This window comes from Artibeus jamaicensis, unplaced genomic scaffold (assembly GCF_021234435.1).
Source record: "Artibeus jamaicensis isolate MK-2021 breed Jamaican fruit bat unplaced genomic scaffold, CSHL_Jam_final contig_402, whole genome shotgun sequence".
Taxonomy (NCBI): domain Eukaryota; kingdom Metazoa; phylum Chordata; class Mammalia; order Chiroptera; family Phyllostomidae; genus Artibeus; species Artibeus jamaicensis.
The window spans coordinates 3,870,594-3,894,870 of NW_026521818.1; the positions used below are offsets into that span (position 1 = coordinate 3,870,594).

Below are 24,277 nucleotides of genomic sequence, written 5' to 3' on the forward strand. Positions count from 1 at the left end.
AGAGTCTCTGGGAATCTCCTAGGTGGGTCAAACAGTATTAGCTAAGTGGATGGAGTCTCAGATATGGCACCAGCTTACCAGCTCTGTGGGGGGAGTGTTTAGAAAAGGGACAAAGGCCTCTGCCTTGATGTCAGACACTTCAGGTCCTTCCTGTATGCTGCTGTTTCCTTTCAAGCTGCTACCCCAGTGCTGGAGCTCACAGGGAGTCTGAAAAGGTTAACCTTGTTTGAGTTCTTTAAGAACAACTTCTTAGGGCTCCAGAAGTTTCTTCTACTGACTCATTCCCTGCTGGTTTTTACAACCAGAAGTTGTGGGGAATTATCTTCCTAGCACTGGAACCCTGGGTTGGGGGAGTGCCTGGTATGGGTCTGGGACTCCTTGCCCCCAAGATATCCCTCCCAAATTTTTATCCACCATACATCAGTGTGGGACCAGCCCCTTTCAGGTCTGCACCCCTCCTAAATGTCTGGATTGATGTGGTTTCTTTAATTCTGTAGCTGTCAGACTTCCATTCAACTTGATTTCTGTCAGTTCTGAGTGATGGTAGTTCTATATTTCAGTTGTAATTTTGACGTGGTTTTGCAAAGAGGCCAGCCATGTCTGCCATCTTGACCAGAAGTCCTGTTTATTGTTTCTGATAATCTTGTGGTGAAATTGTTAAGGTTTTCTATGTATAGAATCATGTCATCTGAAAAACTGTGACAGTTTTACTTCTTCCCAATTTGGATGCCGTTATTTTTTTCTCTTGCTTGATTGTGGTTGCTCAGCCCTCCGGTACTATGTTGAATAACTGTGGTGAGATTGGGAAGCATTGTCTTATTCCTGATCCTAGCTTAAGAGCTCTTAGTTTTTCATCATTGAGTATATTAGCTGAGGGTTTGTCATATGTGGCCTGTATTATGTTGAGGTAATTCCCTTCTATACCCACTTTGTATGTTTTATTCATAAATGGATATTATTTATATCTTGTCAAATATTTTGGCATCTATTGATATGGTAGATGATATGGGGCAGAATCACATGTGGCTTTGTGTAATTTTCTCTGGTGACTGTGGCTGCTTGACTGCAGCCACCACCCTTTACACTGCTTCTCCACTTCTGTCCCTGGGCTCAGCCGCAGTGTTCACTGGCTACTCTGGCCCTCTGGTCTGCTGACTAGAGGTTGCAACCCAGCCCTCCACTACTACTGAATTCTCTGAGGTGCAGAGGGCTTCAGACTGCTTCCCCAGCTCTCCTTCCTGACTCCCCTGCGTGCTTCAATACACCACCTTCTGATGTCTCAGTGCACAGCTCTCTCAGATGTGTTTGTTATGTTGATTGCATTATAGTCGTCCCACTGGCAACTGTAAGGGGAGAGGTTTCCTCACTTGGACATGATGCTAATGTCATTACCTAAGTTTTATTCTAAGAGTTAAATCATACACAGAGTAAAAGTGTTGCTGTGGCTTTGAACTATTTTTTTTTAATTTCTTATAATTGGTCCAGTAACCACATCTGATATTGTTTTCTAAAATATTAAGCAAATCAATTCTATAGTTTCTCACTCTGAAAATTGACATGGTTTCTTAGCATCTCAGCCTCAGGAACTTGTGGGAAGAGAGAGATGGGAGTTACATTTTAAAATGGCAAGGAATTTTTTTTGTGTCCTTGTAATTGGAAATAAATATAGCTTACATTATCTGTGGTTGGAATGAAATGGGCCTTAACAAGATAGGTAACAGCCCAAGAACTTTTTTTTAATTGTGCTTTAAGTGAAATTAGAAACTGCATTTTCATTAAGGGAAGCAGCATATGAACCATGGGTTGATGAATGGGTGTAGTATGTTTTGAATTAAAATATCATAAAAAGATTTTATGTTGCTTTAAAATGAAAAATTACCTTATGAAAAATAAGGTATTTATAAATATCTGAATCTAGTGCCTAAATTAAAGACAAGTAAAGCTTTTTTAAAAATGTAAGTGAAATCATGTAATAAAATTAACCATTTTAAGGTGAATAATTTTGTGGCATTTTGTACTGTTTACAATATTATACAACTCCCACCCCCCATCTAATTTCAAAACATTTTCATCCCTCCAAAATAAAACCCTATACCCATTAAGAAGTTACTCCCCATTTATCTATCTCCCCAGCCACTGGCAAACACATTGATGCTGTGGATTCACCTACTCTGCATATTTCATAGAAATTGAATCATGTAATATGTGACCTTTTACTTAGCATAAAATTTTTAGAGTTCATCCCTGTCGTAGCATGAATTATTTTATTCCTTTTCATGGCTGATTAATATTCCACTGTATGTTTTTACCACAATTTGCTTATTCATCCATTGATGCAGTTTTTACCTTTTGGCTGTTGTGAATAGCACTACTGTGAACACCTCTGTACACGGATTTGAGTACCTGTTTTCAATTTTTCTAAGTAAACACTAGGATGCACGTATGGTAATTCTATGTTTAAATTTTTGTGGAATCAACAGATGTTTTCCAGATAGAGCTGTGAAATGTAATTGGTTTGGAACTTAGCTGGGGGCAGATTCAGAAGCCAGAACCTGTTTTGTGTTTTGTATGTGAGTGATACTATGGAATAGACAAATGTAGGTAGTTGTCATTATGAGAAATTGATTAAGCTGTTCTAGTCACCAGCAATGACGTTTTCAAAGTTAACATTTCACGGATAGTAAGCCTCACCCCTAGTTTGTCTTCCCATGTGCTGCCAAGGGATGCTTTTGTGAGCTTTCTAGTGATCACAATAGAAACTGATTCTATTTCTGGTGTCCAGAGAAAACAGCTCTGCTATTTTCCATAGTGATTCTTCGCTAGAGTGGTGGTTGTTATTACTCTACAGCCATATTCCTAAGGAGGTCATTCACAGGATGGTAATCCTTGTGTTCTTCAGGGGTTTTCTTTAGACAACAAAATATCTTTAAGCACCTCCTTACAGCATTCCTTTAAGGGAACTGGAAGTGGTCTTGAGAGACGCTAAAGCCTAACCAGTAAAATCCAGTTCTCTAGAATTCATTCTTATACCTGTTTGCTAGATGTTCTATATTATCGTGCCTTTATATAACTCCTCTTACTTTTAAGCAATTATGCCAAGTAAAATTCTGCTTTTCAATAAGTGTCTTTTAGTTGAATTTCAAGCTGGAAAAATTATTTACAAATCAAAATTCTAATTCCAGCTATCTCTAACAGCTCGGACTAAAGCATTATATAGTGTAGTTGTTATGCAATATTTTATTATATTGCTTTCAGGTGTAAAATACAATGATTTGACATTTTCATACCTTACAATGTAATTACCTCACTAATTCTAGTAATCATCTGTCACCATGCAACTTATCACAATATTGTTGACTATGTATTTCCCTTCACATATTCCCCCATCCCTCCCTTCTGATAACCATCAGTTTGATCTTCATTTCTATGTGCCTGTTTTTGTTTGGTTAATTATTATTATTTTTTAGATTCCACATATAAGTGACACCACACAGTATTATTGTCTTTCTCTGACTTATTTCAGTTATAATACCTCTGGGTCTATCTATGTTGTTGAAAATGGCAAGATTTCATTCTTTTTATTGCAACATAATATTCTATTGCATATATATATGCCACATCTTCTTTAGCCATTCATCTATTGATGGACATATACATTGCTTCCATATTATAATGTCACAGTGAACATAGGTGGCATATATCTTTTTGAATTTGTGTTTATCTCCTCTGCCCATTTTTTATTGGGTTATTGTTTTGAGTTGTTTGAGGTTTCTTGTATAATTTGAATATCAGTGCCCCCCCCACCTTATTGGATATATCATTTGTGAATATATTCTTCCATTCAGTAGGTTGTCTTTTTGTTTTATTAATGGTTCACTTTGCTGTACAGAATCTTTTTAGTTTGACGGAGTCCTATTTATTTTTTATTTTGTTTGTTTCTCAGGTTGAAGGGTATGTATTCAAAAGGACATTACTCAGACTGATTTCAGATAATTTACTACCTATGTTTTCTTCTATTCTTCTATGAGCTTTATGGTTTCAAGTCTTACATTTAAATCTTTAATCTATTTTGAGTTTATCTTTCTATATGGCATAAGAGAGTGGTCCAGTTTTCCCAATACCACTTGTTGTATGTTCCATTTTTGTGCCAGTACCATACTGTTTTGATTACTATGGCCTTGTATTATAGTTTGAAATTAGGGAACATGATACTCCCAACTTTTTTCTTAAGATTTCTTTGGCTATTCAGGTTCTTTTGTGGGTTCCATATAGGATTATTTGTTCTAAGAAGAATGTCATTGGTATTTTGATAGGGATTACATTGAATCTGAAAATTGCTTTCAGTAGTATAGTCAGTCATATTAAGCCCTCCATCTATTTCTGTCTGCTTCAGTATCATTGTTTTCAGAGTACAGGTCTTTCACCTGCTGGTTATTCTTAGGTATTTTCTTATGCAGCTGTAAATGGGATTGTGTTCTTAATCTGTCCTTCTCACAGTTTATTATTAGTGTATAGGAACATAACAGACTTCTGTATATTAATTTTTTTGGTCAGTTCTTTAAGGTTTTCTGTACATACAATTATGTTGTCTGCAAACATTGACAGTTTTAGTTCTTCCTTTCCCATTGGAATGCTTTTTATTTCTCTTTCTTGTCTGATGCTGTGGCTGGGACTTCCAGTACTATATTGAATAACAGTGGTGAGGTAGGTATTCTTGTCTTGATCTTAGAAGAAAAGCTTTCAGCCTCTCACCATTGAGTATGTTGTTTGCTGTGGGCTTGTCATATGTAGCCCTTATTAAGTTGAGGTAAGTATGCATCCCTTACGCCTTATTCATCGAGAGTTTTTTTCTGCATCTATTGAGATAATCACATGGTTTTTATCCTTGGTTTGGTTAATGCGAGGACATTAATTATTCTGTGGATGTTGAGTCCTTCTTGCATACTGGTATGAATCGCACTTGATCATGGTATATAATCCCTTCAATGTACTGTTAAATTCAGTTAGCTAGTATTTTGTTGAGAATGTTGGCATCTATGTTAGGGACTTGGGTCTATACTTCTTTTACTTTTCTGGTTTTGGTATCAGGGTTTGGCTGGTCTCCTACAATGAGTTTGAAACCATTTCTTCCTGTTTAATAATTTGGATAGGTACTGATTTTTCTTTAAATGTTTGGTAGAATTCACCTGGGAAGCCGTCTGGTCGTAGGGTTTTGTTTGTTGGGAGTCTTATTTTTACTGCTTTAGTTTCATTGCTAATAACTGGTATATGCAGATTCTCTGTTTCTTGCTGGTTTAGTCTTGGTAAGTTCTAATTTTCTTGGAAATTAAGATTGAATCATGAAGAACTGGAAAATCTGATACCATTACTGATTCAATTTTACAAATAACCAAAAATCTCCCAAAAAACAAGTCAAGGACCAGACAGCTTTACTGATGAATTCAAAGAAGAGTTAATACCAATCTGTCTCAAACTCTTCCAAAAAAATAAACAGAAGGAAGAGGAACACTTGCATATTTCATTTTTTGAGGCCAACATTGTTTTAACCAAATGTTGACAAGATGCCACAAGAAAAGAAAATTCAGGTCCATATCACTGATAAATCTAGATACAGAAATCCTCAATAACAATAATACATTAAAAGAACCACACACAGTGATCAAGTGAGATCAATACAGGATGCAACCATGGTGCAGTACCCACAGATCAGTCACTGTTGTTCACCACATGAACAAAATGAAGAAAAAATTGATTATTTAATAGATGCAGAAAAAGCTCTTGACAAATTTGATTTAATATCTATATATAATACAAAAAAAACAAATATGCCATATTGAACAGACCCACTGCTGCTATCATACTCAATGATGAAAAGCTGAAAGCTTTTTCTCTAAAATCAGGAACAAGAGAAGGATGCCCACTTTTGCTAGTTTTATTTAACAGTACTAGAAAGCTTTGCCATGGAAGTTAGGCAACCAAATCAGAGAGAGAGAAAATTGTCAGTATTTGCATGTGAAGACTTCACCTGGAAACTGTTAGAGCTAATCAGTGAATTCAGGAAAGTTTCCAGAGATAAAGCAATATACAAAAATCTGTTATGTTTCTATACATATAGTAAACTATCAGAAAGAGAAATAAAGAAAATCTCATTTACAATTGCATTAAAGGATAAAATACCTAGGAATAACTTTAACCAAGGAGTTGAAAGACCTATACACTGAAAATTATACAATATTTATATTGATGAAAAACTGAAGATCATAGATTGTTAAAATGACCATATTGCCCATAGCAATCTACAGATTTGATGCAATTCCTATCAAAATTCCAATGGCACATCTCACAGAAGCAGAGAAAAAATTCTAAAATGTGTATGGGACCCCCAAATACCCTAAATTGTGAAATCAGTTTTAAGAAGAACAAAACAGGAGGCATCACACTCCCTGATTTCAAACTATACTACAAAATAGCAATCAAAACAGTATGGTGTTGCATAAAAACAGACACATAGATCAATGGAACAGAATAAAGAGCCCAGAAATAAAGCCATGCCTACACAGTCAATTAATGACAAAGGGGCCAAAAATATACAGTAGGAAAAAAACTAGTCTCATCAACAAATAGCGTTGGGAAAACTGGACAGCCAGATGCAAAAAGAAACTGGACCCCTATCTTATACCATACACAAAAATTAACTCAAAAGAGATTAAAGACTTGCATGTTAGAAAGCCATGAAACTTCTAGAAGAAAATATAGGCAGTAATCTTGAATCAGTCATGGCAATGATTTTTTTGGACCTGATACTAAAAGCAAATGTAAACAAAGAGGAGGACCTCAAGCTAAAAAGCTTTTGCACAGCAAAGGAAACCGTCAACAAAATGGTATGTAACATACTGAATGGGAGAAAATATTCACAAGTTGCATATTTGATAATGGGTTAATATCCAAGTATATAAAGAACTCATAAAACCCAATAGCAAAAATAAAATGGATAGAAGATCTGAATCAACATTTTCCTAAAGAAGACTCTGCAGGTGACCAACAGGTACATAAAGAGATGCTCAATGTCACACTAATCATTAGGGAAATGAAATGAAAACCAGTTAAATAGTTCACATCTGTTAGAATGGCTGCTATCAAAAAGACATAACAGATTTCAGTTAGGGTGTGAAGAAAAGGAAACTCTTGTGCACTTTTGGTGGAAATGTAGATCGGTACAGCCACTATGTAAAACAGTATAGAGGTTTGTTAAAAAAAATTAAGACTAGAAGTATCATATAATCCAGCAATTCCACTTCTGGGTATATATCTGAAGGAAATAAAAATCACTATTTTGAAAACACTATAATCACCCCAATGTTCACTGTAGTGTTATTACAATGGGCAAGACATGGAAACAAACTGAGTGTGCATTAATACATAAATGGATGTACAAAAAGAAAATGTACAATTGGATACTATTTAGTCATTAAAAGGAATGGCATCTTGCCATTTGCGACAACATGGGTGGATGTTGAGTGCCTAAATCAGACAGATGACAACAAATACCACATATGTGGAACTTTAGAAAGTACAAATACAGAAAGCCAAATTCCTGGATATAGAGAATAGATTGGTGGCTGCAGGTGGGGTGAACAAAATGGATAAAGTGGGTCAAGGGTACAAACTCCTAGTTCCATATATAAAATGTCATGGGGGTGTGATACACAGCATGGTGGCTGCAGTTAATATTACATCAATTATCAGAATGCTCCTAAGAGAGTAGATCTTCAAAGTTCTCATCAAAAGAAAAAATATGTAACTATGTATGGTGACAGATGTTTACTATACGTATTGTGGTGATCATTTTGCAATATATATATAAGTATCAAATTATTATGTTGTATACCTGAAACAAATATAATCGGTTATACCTCAACAACAAATATACAAATAGATGTAAAATAAATTTTTAAAAGTACTCATCAAGATCAGCTTGAAAGGTCAAGTTTATAGAGTTACATTATAAGCTTTCACTTCTGGAGTGTTGGTTTATAGAAAGCATGCCTCTCTTGATATCTGCCCAGATATATCTTACAAAGAGAAGGCATTTGACTGTATCCCTTGTACAGTCCTGAACAATTAGTCATAATTGTAACCATTGAATGACTTTCATGAAAAGTATTAAATTATTGGATGCCAAACATGAAAAAGTTGACATGCAGACAAGAAAACTAATCTTCCTACTATCATAGCAAATGTCCATAATTACTGTCTACTGAGAAGAAAGCTAGTTTATGCAGCTGGAATGATAATTAGTAAGTACACTCCAAACTCTGGCATCAAAGAGTTATAGTGTAGGCACACTGTGGTTTACATTATTTTTTTCAAGAAAGTGAAAAGGCCATCCTACCTTAAAGTAAGAAGATGATTTTAGAGGAGAGGCATTTATAAATCCTGGAGTAGAAGAGTTCAGGCAGGTAGCTACAAGGAGGTAGAAATGAAATCAGTTCAGAATCCTTTAACTCCCCTGCAAGTGGGATTTAGTTATGGTAGTTTATACCCTACATATAAAAATATACAAATATGTTGGGGGGAAATCTTGGAAATTCTAACCTCTTGGATTTGGAAAGAACTTTTCTGCTTCTCCTGGGGTTCACATCTGTCTCCAGAAGGGAAGGTATTTTGTGTTGGCTTTTATCTTTGTGCTTCTCTAGAAGTTATAAAAAATATCCTAAGAGCTTCACTTATATAGCCTAGTAAAACAGGTGTGTCAAGATATTTCAACAGACAAGGCTTCATGTAATTTAAAGAAGTTGTTTTTATCAGCCAGCTTTGTTCATTTCTACTCTATTCAAAACACAAAAAAATATTTTTATAAACTATCAGTGGAGAAAATGAGAGCTTTAAGCAAGTAAGAATGTCTGTAAACAATGATGAGTAAAAAATTCAAGTTAAGAAACTTTTCTTATTGCACAAAAAAAATTAACAAACTTTCCTTATTGCTTTAAGTTTGTTTTTAATTTTAGTGGAATGAAAATGATACAGGCAGAAGACAAAATTGCAGAAATCTAACTTACTCTCCTAGGGATTGATGTGTGCAAATTCATGTCTTTTTTTATATAAACCATTCATCTCATTTAGATACCACAGGGACAGTAAGCTTACATGCCAGCTGAGTATTTGTTCTGGATTGCAAAAAAAGTGATTTGAAAGGTGTTTCGGTTAAACTAGCAGCCTGAAGACTGTTCACTTGTTCAGTAATGTTGCTAATCCTGGAAAGTAAAACTGGTGAAGGGAATAGGATCACTAGTTTTAAATGTCCTTTAGTAAGTTTAATGTGTGACTGAAAGAGAAATACATAGCCAGAAATGGTCACCTGCCTCTCCTCTCACCTGGTTGTGGTCCGTGTGCCCTCCAGGGAGGTACAGCTCGGAGAGTGACGTGTGGAGCTTCGGCATCCTCCTGTGGGAGACCTTCAGTCTCGGCGTCTGCCCATACCCTGGAATGACAAACCAGCAAGCACGTGAGCAGGTGGAAAGAGGTGAGCCAAAGACACGGGGCGGCGATGGTCACGTCAGCCCCCAGGGGCAGCGCCGTGGTGTGTCTGGCTTTCCTGGGACGGAGGAGGGTGCACATGTAGTTTGTAGAGAGAGCAGAGGTGTATAAATCTGTTTCTGAACCCCTTGGACCGTGTGGCTTATACAACAAAAGCCTTTTTATCTTTAAAATATGGACATCTCTAGGCTTTTCTTCACGCCCCCTGCCTGGCGTGGCCCCTGCGAGGGGCGCCACCCAGTCTCTTTGAGGGAAGCAGGCCAGCGTTCCTCAAGCTCCTGTGACACACACACACACCATTAATGTTACTACACACCGAAATGTGGTCAGACTTAAGGAAGTTTGAGAATTTTGTGTAGCTTCTGGAAAAAACCTATGGTGTTCTCAGATCAGAGATGGGACTGAGCAGGTGAAGGTGACACCGAGCATGCATTTGTGGGGTCCACAGCCTTCAACAGAAAGAATGCTTTTGACAAAACGGCAATGCCTTAGCCTCAGGCCACCCAAGAGGGGCAGGTGGTAGAACTGGGTGCGGGAAGGCGACTCCAGCTTCCTTCCTCCCTCGTCCTCCCTCAGACGGCTGTCTTACCACTTCCCAAGGCAAACACACTGTGGGGACACCACCCAGCAACTTGCAATTAAAGATTCCTCCCAGACTTTATAAAGTAGTATAGCTTATAAAGTACTATAGCTTATTCATTTTTAGCTCACTTTTGAACTATATTTATTAGATCTTCATCTCCAAAAACCTGGACAGTACAGGTGATTTTTTTTAAAACTCTGCCCACACCATCTAAAAGCAAATACAACAAATAAAATATGCAATGAATTCTAAACTAGAAGATAATTCTATGGCTTTGTAATATTGAATTGTCTCACTTGCAGGAAAACAACCAGTTTGCCCTATAAAGGGTTTTTGTTTCAATTACACCTACAACATAAGGTACTAAATTTACAAACTGCATAACCCTGCCTTAGGGTTTGTATCTTGTCTCCATTCTAAATCCTCTGTTGTTCTTCTCTTGGGCCTTCAGGATACCGGATGTCAGCCCCTCAGCACTGTCCAGAGGATATCTTTAAAATTATGATGAGGTGTTGGGATTATAAACCTGAAAACCGCCCCAAATTTAATGACCTTCAGAAAGAGCTCACTGCCGTCAAGAAGAAGATCACATAGTGATAGGACGGTGCCACACATTCGGGACTCGCTCCTCCAGCAGAATAATAATGTTCTTCACGTTAACAATAAGTTTATACCACCTTACCTACAACGGTCTGATAAAGTTATTTTTTTTTATTAACTTTTTAAAAAATACATGCCACTTTTTAAAAAAAGGCAAATGCATTCAAGAAACACAGTCCTACCAAGGGCTTTATTAGCTCACCACAGCAATCCTGCCATTTCAGGCCACTGTAAACAGAAAAAGCACAGGCTCTAACGTGAGGGAGGACAGATCTCTTTCCCACCACGACCGTGATGCTTCTCAAGCTCTCCTGCGTCAGCAGCGCCGTCCCAGCTGCTGTCCTGTGCCTCCCCTGACTCCCGAGGTGCTGTGGCTGCCTGGGCAATGCCGTGTTTGCAGGACACCTTCCAGCCAAAACCGGCTCTCCACTCTGCCAAGGCAAGTTTATATTTGTAAACCTCGTTGATATTGGGAATTACTTGGCCCTACTAGGGTTTTTCTTTATTGCCAGAAATAAGTGCAGTGTAACAAACATAACCCTCCTGTATTATTAGCGAGGCGGTCATTTCCCTCCTCTGTTTGGGCATCAGAAGCCCATACATGAGATGCCTCAGAAGTCAGGGGGGCACTGAAGAAAAGGACATCAGAAAAGAGAAGGGAAGGAAAACACAAAATGTCTTCGTATCCAAGTTCTGCCTTTACAAACACACACACACACCCTTTTGACTTTATGGTTTGGATTCACAGAGCAGGTTCTAAGACTTGTTATTCAGGAGTTCATAGAAAAGGCTTTCTTAATGGCAACACACATTTTTTTAGAGAAACTGCAATGCCCACGTCCACAGAACCAGCGGCAGACCTTTGGTGAACCACCTTCACCGCAGAGGGGCCGCCCCAGGGTTAACGCCCTTCACTGGCACCAGTCTCCTGAGCTGTCAGAATTCCACCATCCTAGTTCAGAAACACGGGCACGTGTCACGTACACACACTACCGAGAAGCAAGGCAGGTGGGAGCGGAGTAAATGGTTAAGACGACAAATGGGCACCGTGAGGAAAAAGCTGTAGGACAGCTCCCCTGTTTCCACCTTCCCCCTAGTTACCCTTCCGCTTCTACCCCGACATTCTCATCCTCGGCCGACAGGTGTGCAAGCACCGTCGTGGAGACGCTCTGTGTGAATACACAACAGTCAGCTCTAGGACTCTGTGGAGCTTACCACATGTTCTGTACATAGTTGCCTCTCAGGATAAATGTGTGTGGAAGAGGTGGTCACTCTCAGGGGCAGATGTGCCGTGGGAGCTTGTAATAAGTGCTCAGGTGTGTGTCCAGATAAATAGCACCTTAGTGATTATTTGGTCTTTGTTTATCAGAAGAGCTTATGGGATAGAAAATGCCTCCTGCCCAATCCAACTATTTGCCACCTGTGAATATCACTGCACAGAACTCACACTCAGTTCTTTGAAAAGTAGAAGGGATAACACTGAACAGGAACATGACTTGTGTCTATCATTTCAATCTCCTTGAAGGTTTTGTATGCATTTCATGATTACTACACTCAGACTAAAGTGAAAGCATAATAAACTTGCCCTCAAAATATATTGCAATATTCAAAGCACATTTTTTAAGCAGCACTGTTTTCACTTCTGTCAAATATTGTAAATAAATGGAACTCTCTTTTGGTGGCACACACTGTGGTGAATCAGAGCACAGGCTCATGGATGGAAATTAAGTGCTGTGGTCTTCAGGCCCTTTCCAGCCTTCGAATGTAAGGATAGGATGGGGACATTTCCACTTTGTCAGTATTTCTAGGTGAACCTTTCTATAATAGCCTTTGTTTATGGAAAGCAGCCTCCCATCACTTAGCAGCCTCAATGCTAAGCTCTCAGCAAGGAGAGAAAATGACGGCTTTGGCTTTAATTTCGTAAACAAGACCTGAGGCTTAATCTTCGCATTCTGGTTTAAAGAAGGAACGTAGCATTGATAGTTCACTCATCCCAGCTGTTAGAATTTACAATTCACATCATAACTCTGTGCTTAAATTAAAGACACTTTTCAAAACATCATGACATCTGCAGCGTTTAAATTCTATTTTATTCTTTGTCCCAAAGCAGGCAGTGGTATAGTTGAGGATTAGTAACTCACTGAGAGTCTTTCAGGAGCATATCAATTGTATAGAATATTAAATTTAATATAGGCATATGCATCCAGAAGAACTTATGCAAACCATTTTTACTGCTAATTTTCTTGCACTTAAAGCATAATTTATTCATCCTTTCTGTCACTGATAATTGTTGGAATTATGTACTTTAGGAAGCTAATCCATACCCAAAAAGCACACAAATACTCTTCTGAATTTGCAAGTTGATGTAGGAAAAGAAGGCTTCAAATTTGCACAAAATTCTAACTTGTTTAGTAAGAAAACAGTTGTAACCAAAATTGCCACTGGTCTGAATGTAATTAGTCCAGGTCACAAATCTGTGTTGTTAATGGATTTTTTAACAGTTACATTTATCACTCCCATACAGTTCCTGTCACAACCCCTTAAATTATGAATGCGGGAGGCACCCAGGCGGCCTGAATCTCTGCACCTTTCTCTATCTTGAATCACTAAAGAAGCTTCATGAAAAATATTTAGCTAGTATCATTTTTCCAAAAAAGAAATCTTAATTTTGCATTTGAGTAATCTGCATTTACTCAAAGCCAATGCATCCTTTCTCTTCCAAGAAAATAATAAAGGATTAACAAGTTTTATCTCAACTTTGAAAACCGCAGGTTTTATCTCAGCCCACCCTGCCACTAGGTCCCCAGTGGAAGGCCTCATATAATCATTTCTCGATTCTCTGCCAAATTTAATGTAAGCAATAAAGCTTTTCATTCATAATTTACCACCTTATCACAAATACATTATTTAAACATCTTATAAGCAGATGAGCATAAACCATGAGCCAAATCATATTAGCTATTGTTCAGTGCACATTTTGCAATGTTTTTTTCAGTTGAGGGTTATTTTAAAAACAAAAAAATGTTTAGTTACTGAAATAGATTTAATTTTCTTTAAATCACAATATGGTCTTCTTGTCTATATTATACTCATGTTTCAGTATCACCATATAGTTTGGCTAATACCACTAAGATAACCATGGCTTCACCACACTGGTGTGAGATTATGTCAGGAAGAAAGTGTTCTGATTATACGTCACACGCCGAGGACCTGGTAGCGGGATAAACATAAAACCCAGAGTGCAGCACCACCTCCAGGCGGTGTGTTCCTGTCACTTGGACTTCTCTCTGTCCCTCCACTTCGCAATTCATTTTTGTGAAGTCAGATCAATGGAAATTTTCGGAAAAGAGGTTTCAGCCTCTCTTTTCCCCACATACTCTCTTGATCACACCGTTGGTATTTAAAATGTTTTTATCAACAAAATTGATTGTCCATAAGCACTGTTCTGGGTCATGTAAAGACTGGCTTTTGTATTTAGGAGGTCAGAGCTCTCACACAAAACAGAGAATATTGCAAAATAGAGCAACAATGAGGCAGACAATTGAAAGACACTTTTATGTACTAATATGTTCATTAAATAGAAAGATTTTATATGAAAATGAGTTTATATTACTTTTCTATTATATTGTTAAGTTAGCATGAAAGTTTACCATTAAAATAGTGGTACCTCTTTTACTACTTTGATTTGCTTATACATACCAGAAACTTTATTTTATTTATTTTTCTGTTTTGATGAGTTTCATATCAAATCTGAATATTATATTAGTTGGAAGAATCCAGAATTGTATATTCATTTTTGCAAAAGAAAATACTCATGTACCAAGATTACCTACTTGAAAGAGATATTGGTACAGTCTTACAGTCCCATGAAGTTCTCCTTTTAAAAATAATGCTATGATATAAAAGATATAAACTATATATCTTAGTCATAATTCAATTTAAGAAAATATTTATTACCCATTGAAAACCATCCTACTGCCTCATGCTAATTCAAAGATTAAATTCTGAATTGTTAAGTGTAGACCCTAAGACTCACTTAGCTGCCTAATAAGGACCCAGATTCTTGGGTGGTAGAAAAATCTGCTGTTCTGAATTCCCAGTCACTTTAAACTGCAGAGATGTAATGAGCACAGGCTTCTGTATATCTGTTAATAAGGAACTGAGGCAAGCATGTGCAAAGGCAAAGAGAAGGAACCAGTTATTCTAAGACAGGATGATTCAGCCACTGTGGAGAGTGTGGAATAAAGAGGTACAAAGACTTGGATAGTGTCACTAAGAAAGCTTAAGGAAATCAGTGCCACCAAGCCAGATCCTTTCCAATAGAAAATTAAAAAGATAATGAAGCCAAAAGAAACCATAGAGGTCACCTGCCAGCATGTGAGCAAAGCAAACACCTGTCCCCCTTGCATCTGGAGCAGCTCACATCCCTAGCTCAGAGATGGTGCTGCGCTGAGCAACATTTATACTCATTGTCCTAACAACGAAACGATTGGGTCATGTGTCTTCGACATTTTAGAGAATATTCAAAGTCTGTTTTCATTTGCATTAGCTATACTTAATTTATCTTAAACTATAATCACTGCTTACTCATACCTTATTGGAAATCTTTGGTTGCAATAGGACTTAACCTAGGCTAGTCTCCTAAAAGAAAGCATGCTTATTTCAGTCCTACATCACCTTTGGACTAATGTTAACTAACTGGCTCTATTTTGCCATGCATAATGTGCCCTTTTTGCCCACATTTTTGAGGGAAAAATAAGGATGCACATTATACATGGATAATACTAATTCCATATCTATATAAATGTTTTTAATTCTATTTCTGGTTATGTATTAAGTGTAACTCTAGAAAGCAATAACGAGATCTGTATGTTTAAAACTAAATGCTAAAATTCCTCTATAATACAAAAAACAAGAACCTAAATATAAAAAAATAAGGAATTGAATTAAAAATTAAAATGAGAGACTTTTTTCCCTGAAAGTTTGGGCCAAAAACCTGGGTGCGCATTATACGTGGCAAAACACGGTACCCTCAGAAGGCCCTTAACTGTGACGACCTCTGGGACAACACGGAATTAAGCAGGGAAGAAAGAAAATACCAATTCAATTGCAAAGAGCCATGACTTTATCCTGGTAACACAGGAGGGAAAGGAATTTCAGAAACATCCTAGGCCAGTCCTAGTGCAGCACCACTGATGATAGACATGGGCACAGAGAATGAGACATCCAAACAGGGAGATGAAGGGCAATGACAAAGTACCAACCCAAAGTGACTCAAAGGCTAGCCTCCCAGCAAATAAATGCAGTGTTACTAAGGGAAAGTTAATCCTCAGAAGAAGGTTTTTGAGGCACTTCCTGCTGCATGTTATTTAATGTTACATGCCTCTCAAGTCTCTACAACATTTCTTAAAGAGCACTGAATTGGATATTGATTTGATTTTCTTTATGATCCCCATAATCTCAGGAGGTAGCTGCTGTTGAATAAGAATTGCCCTCACTCGGTTTTCCGGTAAGGCTGCGGACACGGCGGAGGTTCGGCCCACTTCCTAAGGGGAGGCTGAGTGACAGCAAACACGTGCCTGGGGTAGCCAGCGCTGGAGGAGCTGTGAAAGCTCCTACTTTTTATTTTATTCAAGAAAAAATGTCTTGCAGGGAAGACATTCGTGTCTGTGCTTGCAACACGAAGGCGCGCTTAGCTTCCCTCCTTGCCAGCAAACTAGCAGGAGCCCCAACACAAGAATATTTAGGACTCACTCTAAAAAGATTCAAACCTAGAATTTCTAAACTACCTTTCCAAACATTACCATGAGGCCAGCAGGTGTGAGTGTTGTACAAAGTAATAGAATACTCTTAGTGATAGTGACGGCCCCGGTAGCAGAATTTTGTAAATTTTTTTCCTCAGCTTTATCCATTCACAAGCATTTCTTAAACTTCTGCCATGTCTGGTGCAAGGAACCATGCTGGCTGCTAGTTTTTTTTTTACTTCTGATTAGTGTTTCCTCATCTCACACACACTTTTCTTAATCCTTACTTTACCCAAACAGGAAACTCTTTTATGGTCAGCTTTCATCAGACAGCATCATCATTGGCTTAGACCGAAGAGTTTCTCCGCAGGTGCTTAGGAGGCCCCTGCCCTAGAGGGAACTAAGTCCAGGCATCCCTTCACCAGGCCAACTGTGCACCCACTACGTGAGAGGCCCCAGGACAGGTGCAGCTTACAACACAAAGAAAGCCTAGTTGCAGCCCTTCTTGTGGAGACAGAGTCAGGTGGCAGATGTGTATGACGAGTGACACTATCCATGTAGGAGGGAGATCTTCCCAGGACAAGATCTCCGTGAGCCGGTGTGTTCCCGGAAGTGCCCCCTTACTGACTTGGCTGAGTGAGCTCACTAGGTGACCCACCTCCGAAAAAATGTTAAGACACTAACAGCGAGTTCTGTATCTTAAACCCCTCGACATATTCAGTTTTTCCATTCCACTTCTATGCCATTATTTTTTGTTACTTCTTTCACACTCCTATCAGTAAATATCTAAAAGTAGTATCTCAATTGTGCCATGTTCATGAGTTTTCCCATAGCTTCAGAAAAGAGAGTAGCAAATATGAAGCCTTAAATTCAAAATAAGCCAGTCAACCTAGATAAACAGACCCAAAGCACTATTGTATTGACATTAGCTCTGCTCTACCAGTTCCCCAAAGCAGTGACTACCCTTCCTAAAAAGGGTGTGATCCTACAAACATCACACCCTGCTTCTATTTGCCAAGGACACCTTTAATATCAGAATAAGCACATTCTAGATTAGATCCACAGCAGATGCTAAAATGACCTGCTAAGACACCAGATAGCGACCACCAAAGCAGACAGCAGGAACGCACTCCTGTGCGCTCGGTGCCAACACCAACGTGAAACTCACACCCGTGCAATGTGTCTGATCACGCGAGATCGTACCTTATTTTGAAAGCATAGGAAAGATGTCAGCGGGAAATATCAACAGTCTGAGTAACACAGGGTAAGTGGAAGGTGGCCATAAAATGACACCCCAATTCCCGCATTGGAGCAGCAAAACCCTGACAACAATAAATTAGGTTGTGTACGACTCCAAACCCTCATTATTAATATTTTTTTTCATGTAGCTCTTGTCAGATTATACAACCTTGGGGTCTTCCTTTGAGTTACACAAACAATCTTTATGAAACGATAAATTAAATCCTCTTCCCGCAGTGGGTGCTTACATGCCTAACCGCCCCGCATTCAGCCCCTTTGGGGCTGAGAGGGAGTCCAAAGTGTTACTGATTTCCCAGGCACAGGGACCATCCTGGCAGCCTTTGCCAGCTCAACCAGCAAGTTCGGTAGTTCTCAAACATGGATGAGGGAAAGAAAAATGCCCTACTATGTAGAAGTTTTTGTCCACAAATAATTTGACTTGGTAGAAATAAACGTGCCTGCCTGCTCTTGAGAAACGCCAGACTGCCGTGGGCAAATGCAGGGGGCGTGGCGCCCAGAGCCTTGCTCGCTTTGGATGCTTCTCCTCACCCAGGTGCAGCAGTTCCTACTGCAGGGTGGCGCGGAGGCCTGTCGCCTGCTGTCTGAACTGCGTTGCTTCAGTTGCAAGCAGAAGGCCAGTTCCAGCAGAAGTGAACCTATCTGCCATAATTATTCCTCCCACTGGCCATGTACAGAAAATATACAGTTAAATGGAATTCACTGTTTTTGGATTTATGTCAAACAGATTGGTTCTACAAAGTTCGCCAGATTCCGCATCACAAGTACATTTATAATCCTATGATTCTAAATCAAACCCCAGGTATAGTTTCTGCACATCAGATCAAAGATAAAGAGGAATTGGTAGACAGGTCTTGGTTGTTCCAAATTCATGACCAAAGTGGTCAAAGGCATAAAACTCCCTTTCACCGGCTGAGCATCTCCCCTCACTGTGTGGGATGCCGCTTACCCAACGCCATGCCCGACAGACTCAGACGCGCACCATGGACTGAAGCAGGAGCCCCGACCATCCACAGGCTACTTCTGTCCATCATTTTCCCTCATAAAGCATTGAGATTTCTCACTGAAACAACTTTATGAATCAAACATCTAGAAATCTTATGTTTTTGTTTAAATCAGATGGCCTAACTAAGCAACATGAGTGTAATGGGGTCGGTAGTGGGTGAATTCTGCTGACTTCCATCTTCTGGTTTTCTTTGTTTTTTCCTTGGTCTGGTCTGACGAGTGCCCTAAAAGACTGGAGCTCGCTGAACTCATAGCCCTGTAACCACATAGGGTTAGGCAAAGCCAGGTAGATGCAGGAGAACCAAATAAAGCCACCCGAGTCCCAAGAGCAGCACTGACTTCTGCAGGAACCCAAATAAGCTGAAAGCAAAGATAAAATGTACAGATGATGCCCCGGCCGTTTACAAGGCAGTCCACTGGCCTAGTCACTTTCCATTTGCTTCCTCTGCCCTTCGTTAGACTCAGAGTTTGGGGTGATGGGGTGGGTACACACGTTCTGTCTGCAAGCATCATTTTGGGCAAAGCGCTCCAGTGGTTTACACAATTTCCTTTTAGTGCCAAGTTGTCAGGTTAAAGCACCTTTAGTCATTTTTGTTACTGTTTTAAAATAATATATTTGTGAAGTGGATAAAAGAAACACTGGAAATCGGGTGCTTATTAAAAGTTCAAGTATAAAACATACAAACAAGGCCTTTGGTGAGTTTATCTGGCTTTGTAAGCAAGTCTCAAAATGAGTGAGAGCTAAATATATAAAGTAGTTGTCTGCCTTTTACCATTTTTAACTCAGATCTGTATTTAACACTTATTTATTTGTTAGTTTTTACATTCAAAAGAAAAACATTTTGAACTTTGGCTAACATTGTAGGATGTTTTAAAATTGTTTTCTACTTTTTTAAAACATGATATCATCATTTTTGTAAACTTTGATCGTTTTTTGAGTATCCTCTTTTTCTTTTCCAATGGACCAATTACCACTTACAGTTCTGCAGAAACTTTTTTATTGTATTCTTATAATAAATGTAAAATATTTGTAGCCAACTGTGTCTTGTCTTGTTGAATCTTTCCATTATGTTTCTATTTCTCTTCCTTTACCATGTAAATATGCTCTAAGTAGAAGGAAGGAGAAAGATTTCCATGGTAACTGGCCTCCTACAGATGTAACAGCTCATTAAAAATTATTAACTTTAAGTTTCTCCGTAATTAAACTCATGAGTTCTGATGGTAATGGGTGTGTGTGGCTTACAGTCCAATCACTGCTTCTTCTATTTTGAAATCCAACCTGAAATGTATTGTAGTTCAAGTCTCATTTCTCTGAGTGGATAGGCTGCTTGCCAGGCTGTTTTGCTGCTGTTGTCTCCTGAAGGGGTTTGTTTAGATGGAACCGAAGGAGGTGGGGGAGAAGGTGGCTGAGAAGGATGTTTGGAGAGAAGCCGAAAGCTGCTCCTGCAGCAGAACTGCAGTGAGTGGTCTGCACCTTGCCATGGGGCTGAGCCAGTCACAGAGCCCAGAGGAGAATTCTGTCTACCCTTCAGTCAGCAAATCAATAACCTTCCAAAAGCAGCATGCTGTTATTTCCCAGGTTGCTCTGCATTAAACCAAGCCCTCCTCATCCCTGGCGTTGGATTGGGGGGCCACCCACAAGGCAGAGGAATCCACACACATCTGCTCTTGTACCCTGTCCTGCCTCTGCCATGCTCTGACCAGAACTGTAGCTCTTAACGGCCCACCTGGGGTTGCATCCTCATGTTCAGCAGGTTTGATATCTGAAACAGCATCCCAGACAGCCCCTGTTTTTACTGACTTCAATTATCAGGACCGGGGACACCCATCGCCAAGGAGGGATGGCTGTGTAACTGAGATCCCATTCCCTAAGCTGGATGAACAGGACCTGTGCAAGTCCCTAGCGTTCTCACAGTATTTTAAGTCCTACGTCTTGCTGTACAACCTTCTCTAGCTAGTGTTTTTTTCCGGCAGATGGTGCTGATGTATGTTGCTTGCAAAAAGCATGGAGGGAAAAAATAGCTTTTACTAAGGAGCAATGGTTGCTCCTTCAGTTAAAAGCTGAGTCTGAATGAAATGGTTTTTCAAACTCCACAAACCTGAAGCAACCAGACAGACCAGCTCACCTGGGCCACACCCTTGTGATTACAGCTGAGTGAGGCCAGTGGTGCTGCTTCCAAAGGCATCGATGAAACAAGCACCAAGCCTGGAGCTGGGAGACCCAGGTCCTCACTCCTGCAAAAACTGCCACTGGTTTGCAAACTGGAACAAACCGTATCACTGCCTAGACTGGTTTCCTCGCCTGCAAAGTGAGGTTTGACTAAATAATTGCCTAGGATTAAACTGTTTCCTTTTTTTTACCCCTCTCATACTCCCTCACCCCTTTCTCCCCCTTTCATCACTTCTCCTTCCTAAAATCGTCCTAATCTCTTCCAGGGGAATTTCCTCTTTTTAATGTGTGTGGTCCTGATGGAAACATAATTCCACATGCCATCCTACCTCAGAAGCCAAACAATCTAATCCATGTTGTTCTTTATTAATGAAATGGATTCTTTCTTCCAAGACTGAGTCTTAAAGGACAGAAGGAACAGCCAGAGGGCATTCCTTCTAGGGGAATGTTGCTGTAGCTCCTGCTTCCCAGCCCTTTGGAGCACCTTCGAGTCTCTTCCCATCCTCAAGCCTCATGCTGTGTGCTCCCACTGACCTCGGAGCCCCCTGCTAGCCTGGCAGCTAGTCCCCTTCTAGCTGACTGACCCACAGTCCAGCTCTGTTGCTGGCAGTCCAGGATCCTGACTGACACGGTGATCTCTCAGGGAAGGCCCTTCCGGCTCTGAGGGTCAGTGATCTCCCGGTGTTCTCGGAGTCATTCAGGAATCCCTGAACACCAGGACTATTCCGAGTGAGTTCTGTTCCTCTGCTTTTTACAGTGTTGCTGTGAAAATGAGCAAAAAGAAAAACTCCCTGAAGGTTCAGTCATCTAATGTGCTGCTGATTATCCAAACTCAGCCTTTTAATATTTCTCAGCTCTGGACCTAGGTAATTCAAAATTATAAATGTTTCCTTTGCAGTCTCCCTGTGGTAACAGTGGCACCATAGGGTAGTTAAATGGTAAGGTCAGTGGACTAGAACATTGTGAGAAGCTAATTGATCTATCGCAGCAATATAAATGCCAAGAATTAATAGAAAAATAAATGTCACAGAAAGCGGGGGTAGTGACCTTAGAAGCTGTTCTCTTTCGGCTCCTCACCCCCACCGTTCAGGAGGACTTGATCTCATCCCAGGGCAAGGAGGGACTCCCTTTTACACACACACACACACACACACACACACACACACACACTCAGAATGTTTCCTCTTAAGACCTGGATAACAGATAATTAAACTTGTTGGTAACGTTTACCTCAAGGTGTAACGTTCAAGCAGCCCTGGAAGCCTTCGCTCGACCTGCAGTCTTCCCCTCCCTGCCCCCCCCCGCCCCCGCCCAATGTCAAGGCACAATTACGATGGGCAGTGCACCACTGTGGGACTGTGAGGAGCGCATCAAGGATGCACGTGCCTTTTCAAATGCCACGAGTGGGGAAATGGGAGGATTTGCTCCCTGGGGTCCCTACAGGATTACAGTCTGACTTAGCACCGTGCAGCCCTGTCAAAGCCAGGCAGTAACCCAGAAACGAAGCCTTTCCCCACAGCTGCTGCCTTTAGCAGCTTCCCAGGGAATCCCAGATCAGAGAAGGGAACCTCTTCTCTGATACGGTTCACTATTACTTTTCATCTCAGTCAGGTAAGTCTGCCCCAGCCAGGTTAATACACAAACATCTTGTATCAGACTAAATCCAACCTCTCCACATGTAGGTCTGATGAATATGGAAACTTAGAAGAAACCAGCAGATTTACCATCCTTCTTTTCTGCATGTCATCTCTCTCTCGCTCATTCTTCCTTCTCCCTCCCCCATGTACACCTCTCATGTTTTGAAGGGATTCCTATATCAGTACCTCCAATCGTGTTCTATCCCAAAGTAGGTGTTGCACAAATATAATCACTGGTGTATTTTAAATGTATGTTCATCAGATGTTATTTTAGGAAGACCAGAAGTCATCTAAAAGATTAAACATATGGCAAAAGAGGAAAATTATAAATAAAATATAACACAATTATAAAGAAAAGGGAAAGAAATACAAATATCTGAAATTTAAGTATAGCAATTAAGCAATAAATTTCACTGAATTTCCTGACAGTCAAAAAAGAAAAAAAAATAAAGTACTTATAACATTGAGAAAGGTTGAAAATTAATGAGCTATGCAAGCAACTTAAAAGATCAGAAAGTAAGTGATTCTAAAACTTTATGTTTTCAAAGATTAAATATAAAATTCATTCCCAGTGGCTCTCAACTGGGAGGAATTTTGTCCCCCAGAGGACATTTGACAATGTTTGTAGACATTTTTGGTTGTCATAACTGGCAAGTATTACTGGCATCTAGTAGTGGACGCCAGCGTACTGCTGAACATGCCGCGGCGCACAGACACACCTCCGCATTAAAGAGTTACCTGGCCCAGCCCTGGCTGTTGTAGCTCAGTGGATGGAGCGCCGGCCTGAAAACCAAATGGTCGCTGGTTGATTCCCATTCGGGGCACATGCCTGGGTTGTGAATGAGGGCCGCACACCCCGCTAGGGGGCGCACAAGAGGCAACTACACATTGATGTTTCTCTCCCTTTCTTCCTCCTTTCGCTTCTCTCAAAAATAAATTTATAAAATCTTTAAAAAATAAAGAGAATTATCTGGCCCAAAATGTCCATAATGCCATGGCTGAGAAACCCTGAGTTATGAGGCTTCCCTGAATTTCCATCAAGGGAAAGTGGAAGGCTTTCTTCAACTACACAAACTTTAAAGGGACAGTGAAAGACAAAAATTAAAAACATCTTTAATATCCCTGGGTCAACACATTTGATATACTGCTCACACAGAAAAACAGTCTAGATCGGCAAAGCCAAGAGTTGTTTTGTTTTAAACCGTCCTCTGATGAGATTTAAAAAAAAAAAATCTTAGGAATAAAAAGTAAGTATCAACAACTACAGAAACATCAGGGATTGAAAAAGCAGTAAGTAAATATTATGAACTTTATGGTAATAAGTTTGGAAACAAAACTGACAAACTCCTGGAGAAGATGGAAGTTGCCAAAGCTGAGAAGAAATAGAGACTCAGATCAAGAAGGCAGAGTAGGTAGATGCCGTGCTCGCCTCCTCCCAAAACCACATCGGGACAACTACAGCAAAATTATAGAACCACCACTCTGGAGACCCACGCGAAGGTGATCTGAACAGATCTATAGCTAAGGAAATAGAGAAGCCATGTTGAGACTATTAGCAAGGGCAGAGAAGCAAAACGGGCCAGTCCAACACCTCTATGCGGCGGTTAAGAGCAAGTCGGGAGATGCAGGCTGCAGGGCCCACCGAGGACACAGGGACCCCAGCCCCGCACCAGGCTCCTCTGCCCAGGGCACGCCAGGGCCGAGGAGTCCTCACAACACTGGGCTGTGGGAAACAACGTGGATT

General features: G+C 39.9%; 1 protein-coding gene and 1 long non-coding RNA gene across 6 annotated transcripts in view; one reads left to right on the forward strand and one right to left on the reverse strand.

The window, feature by feature from the left end:
• Nucleotides 1-8,465, reverse strand: part of LOC119044337 (uncharacterized) — a 41,415-nt gene extending 32,950 nt beyond the window's left edge. Inside the window, exon 1 of the long non-coding RNA XR_005081581.2 lies at nt 8,393-8,465. This is a non-coding gene — a long non-coding RNA (uncharacterized LOC119044337). The remainder of the gene's footprint in view (nt 1-8,392) is intronic.
• The window catches only part of FER (FER tyrosine kinase), a 411,880-nt gene extending 392,141 nt beyond the window's left edge, over nt 1-19,739 (forward strand). For 4 of the 5 annotated variants that reach the window (XM_037138612.2, XM_037138614.2, XM_037138615.2 and 1 more), the window contains 2 exons: nt 9,401-9,523; nt 10,572-19,738. In XM_037138612.2, coding sequence (XP_036994507.1) covers nt 9,401-9,523; nt 10,572-10,714 — 266 coding nt within the window. In that variant the 3' untranslated portion in view covers nt 10,715-19,738. Of the gene's footprint in view, nt 1-9,400; nt 9,524-10,571 lie in introns of all 5 variants that reach the window. The other variant, XM_037138617.2, reaches the window with a different exon arrangement.
• Nucleotides 19,740-24,277: the final 4,538 nt, after the last annotated feature.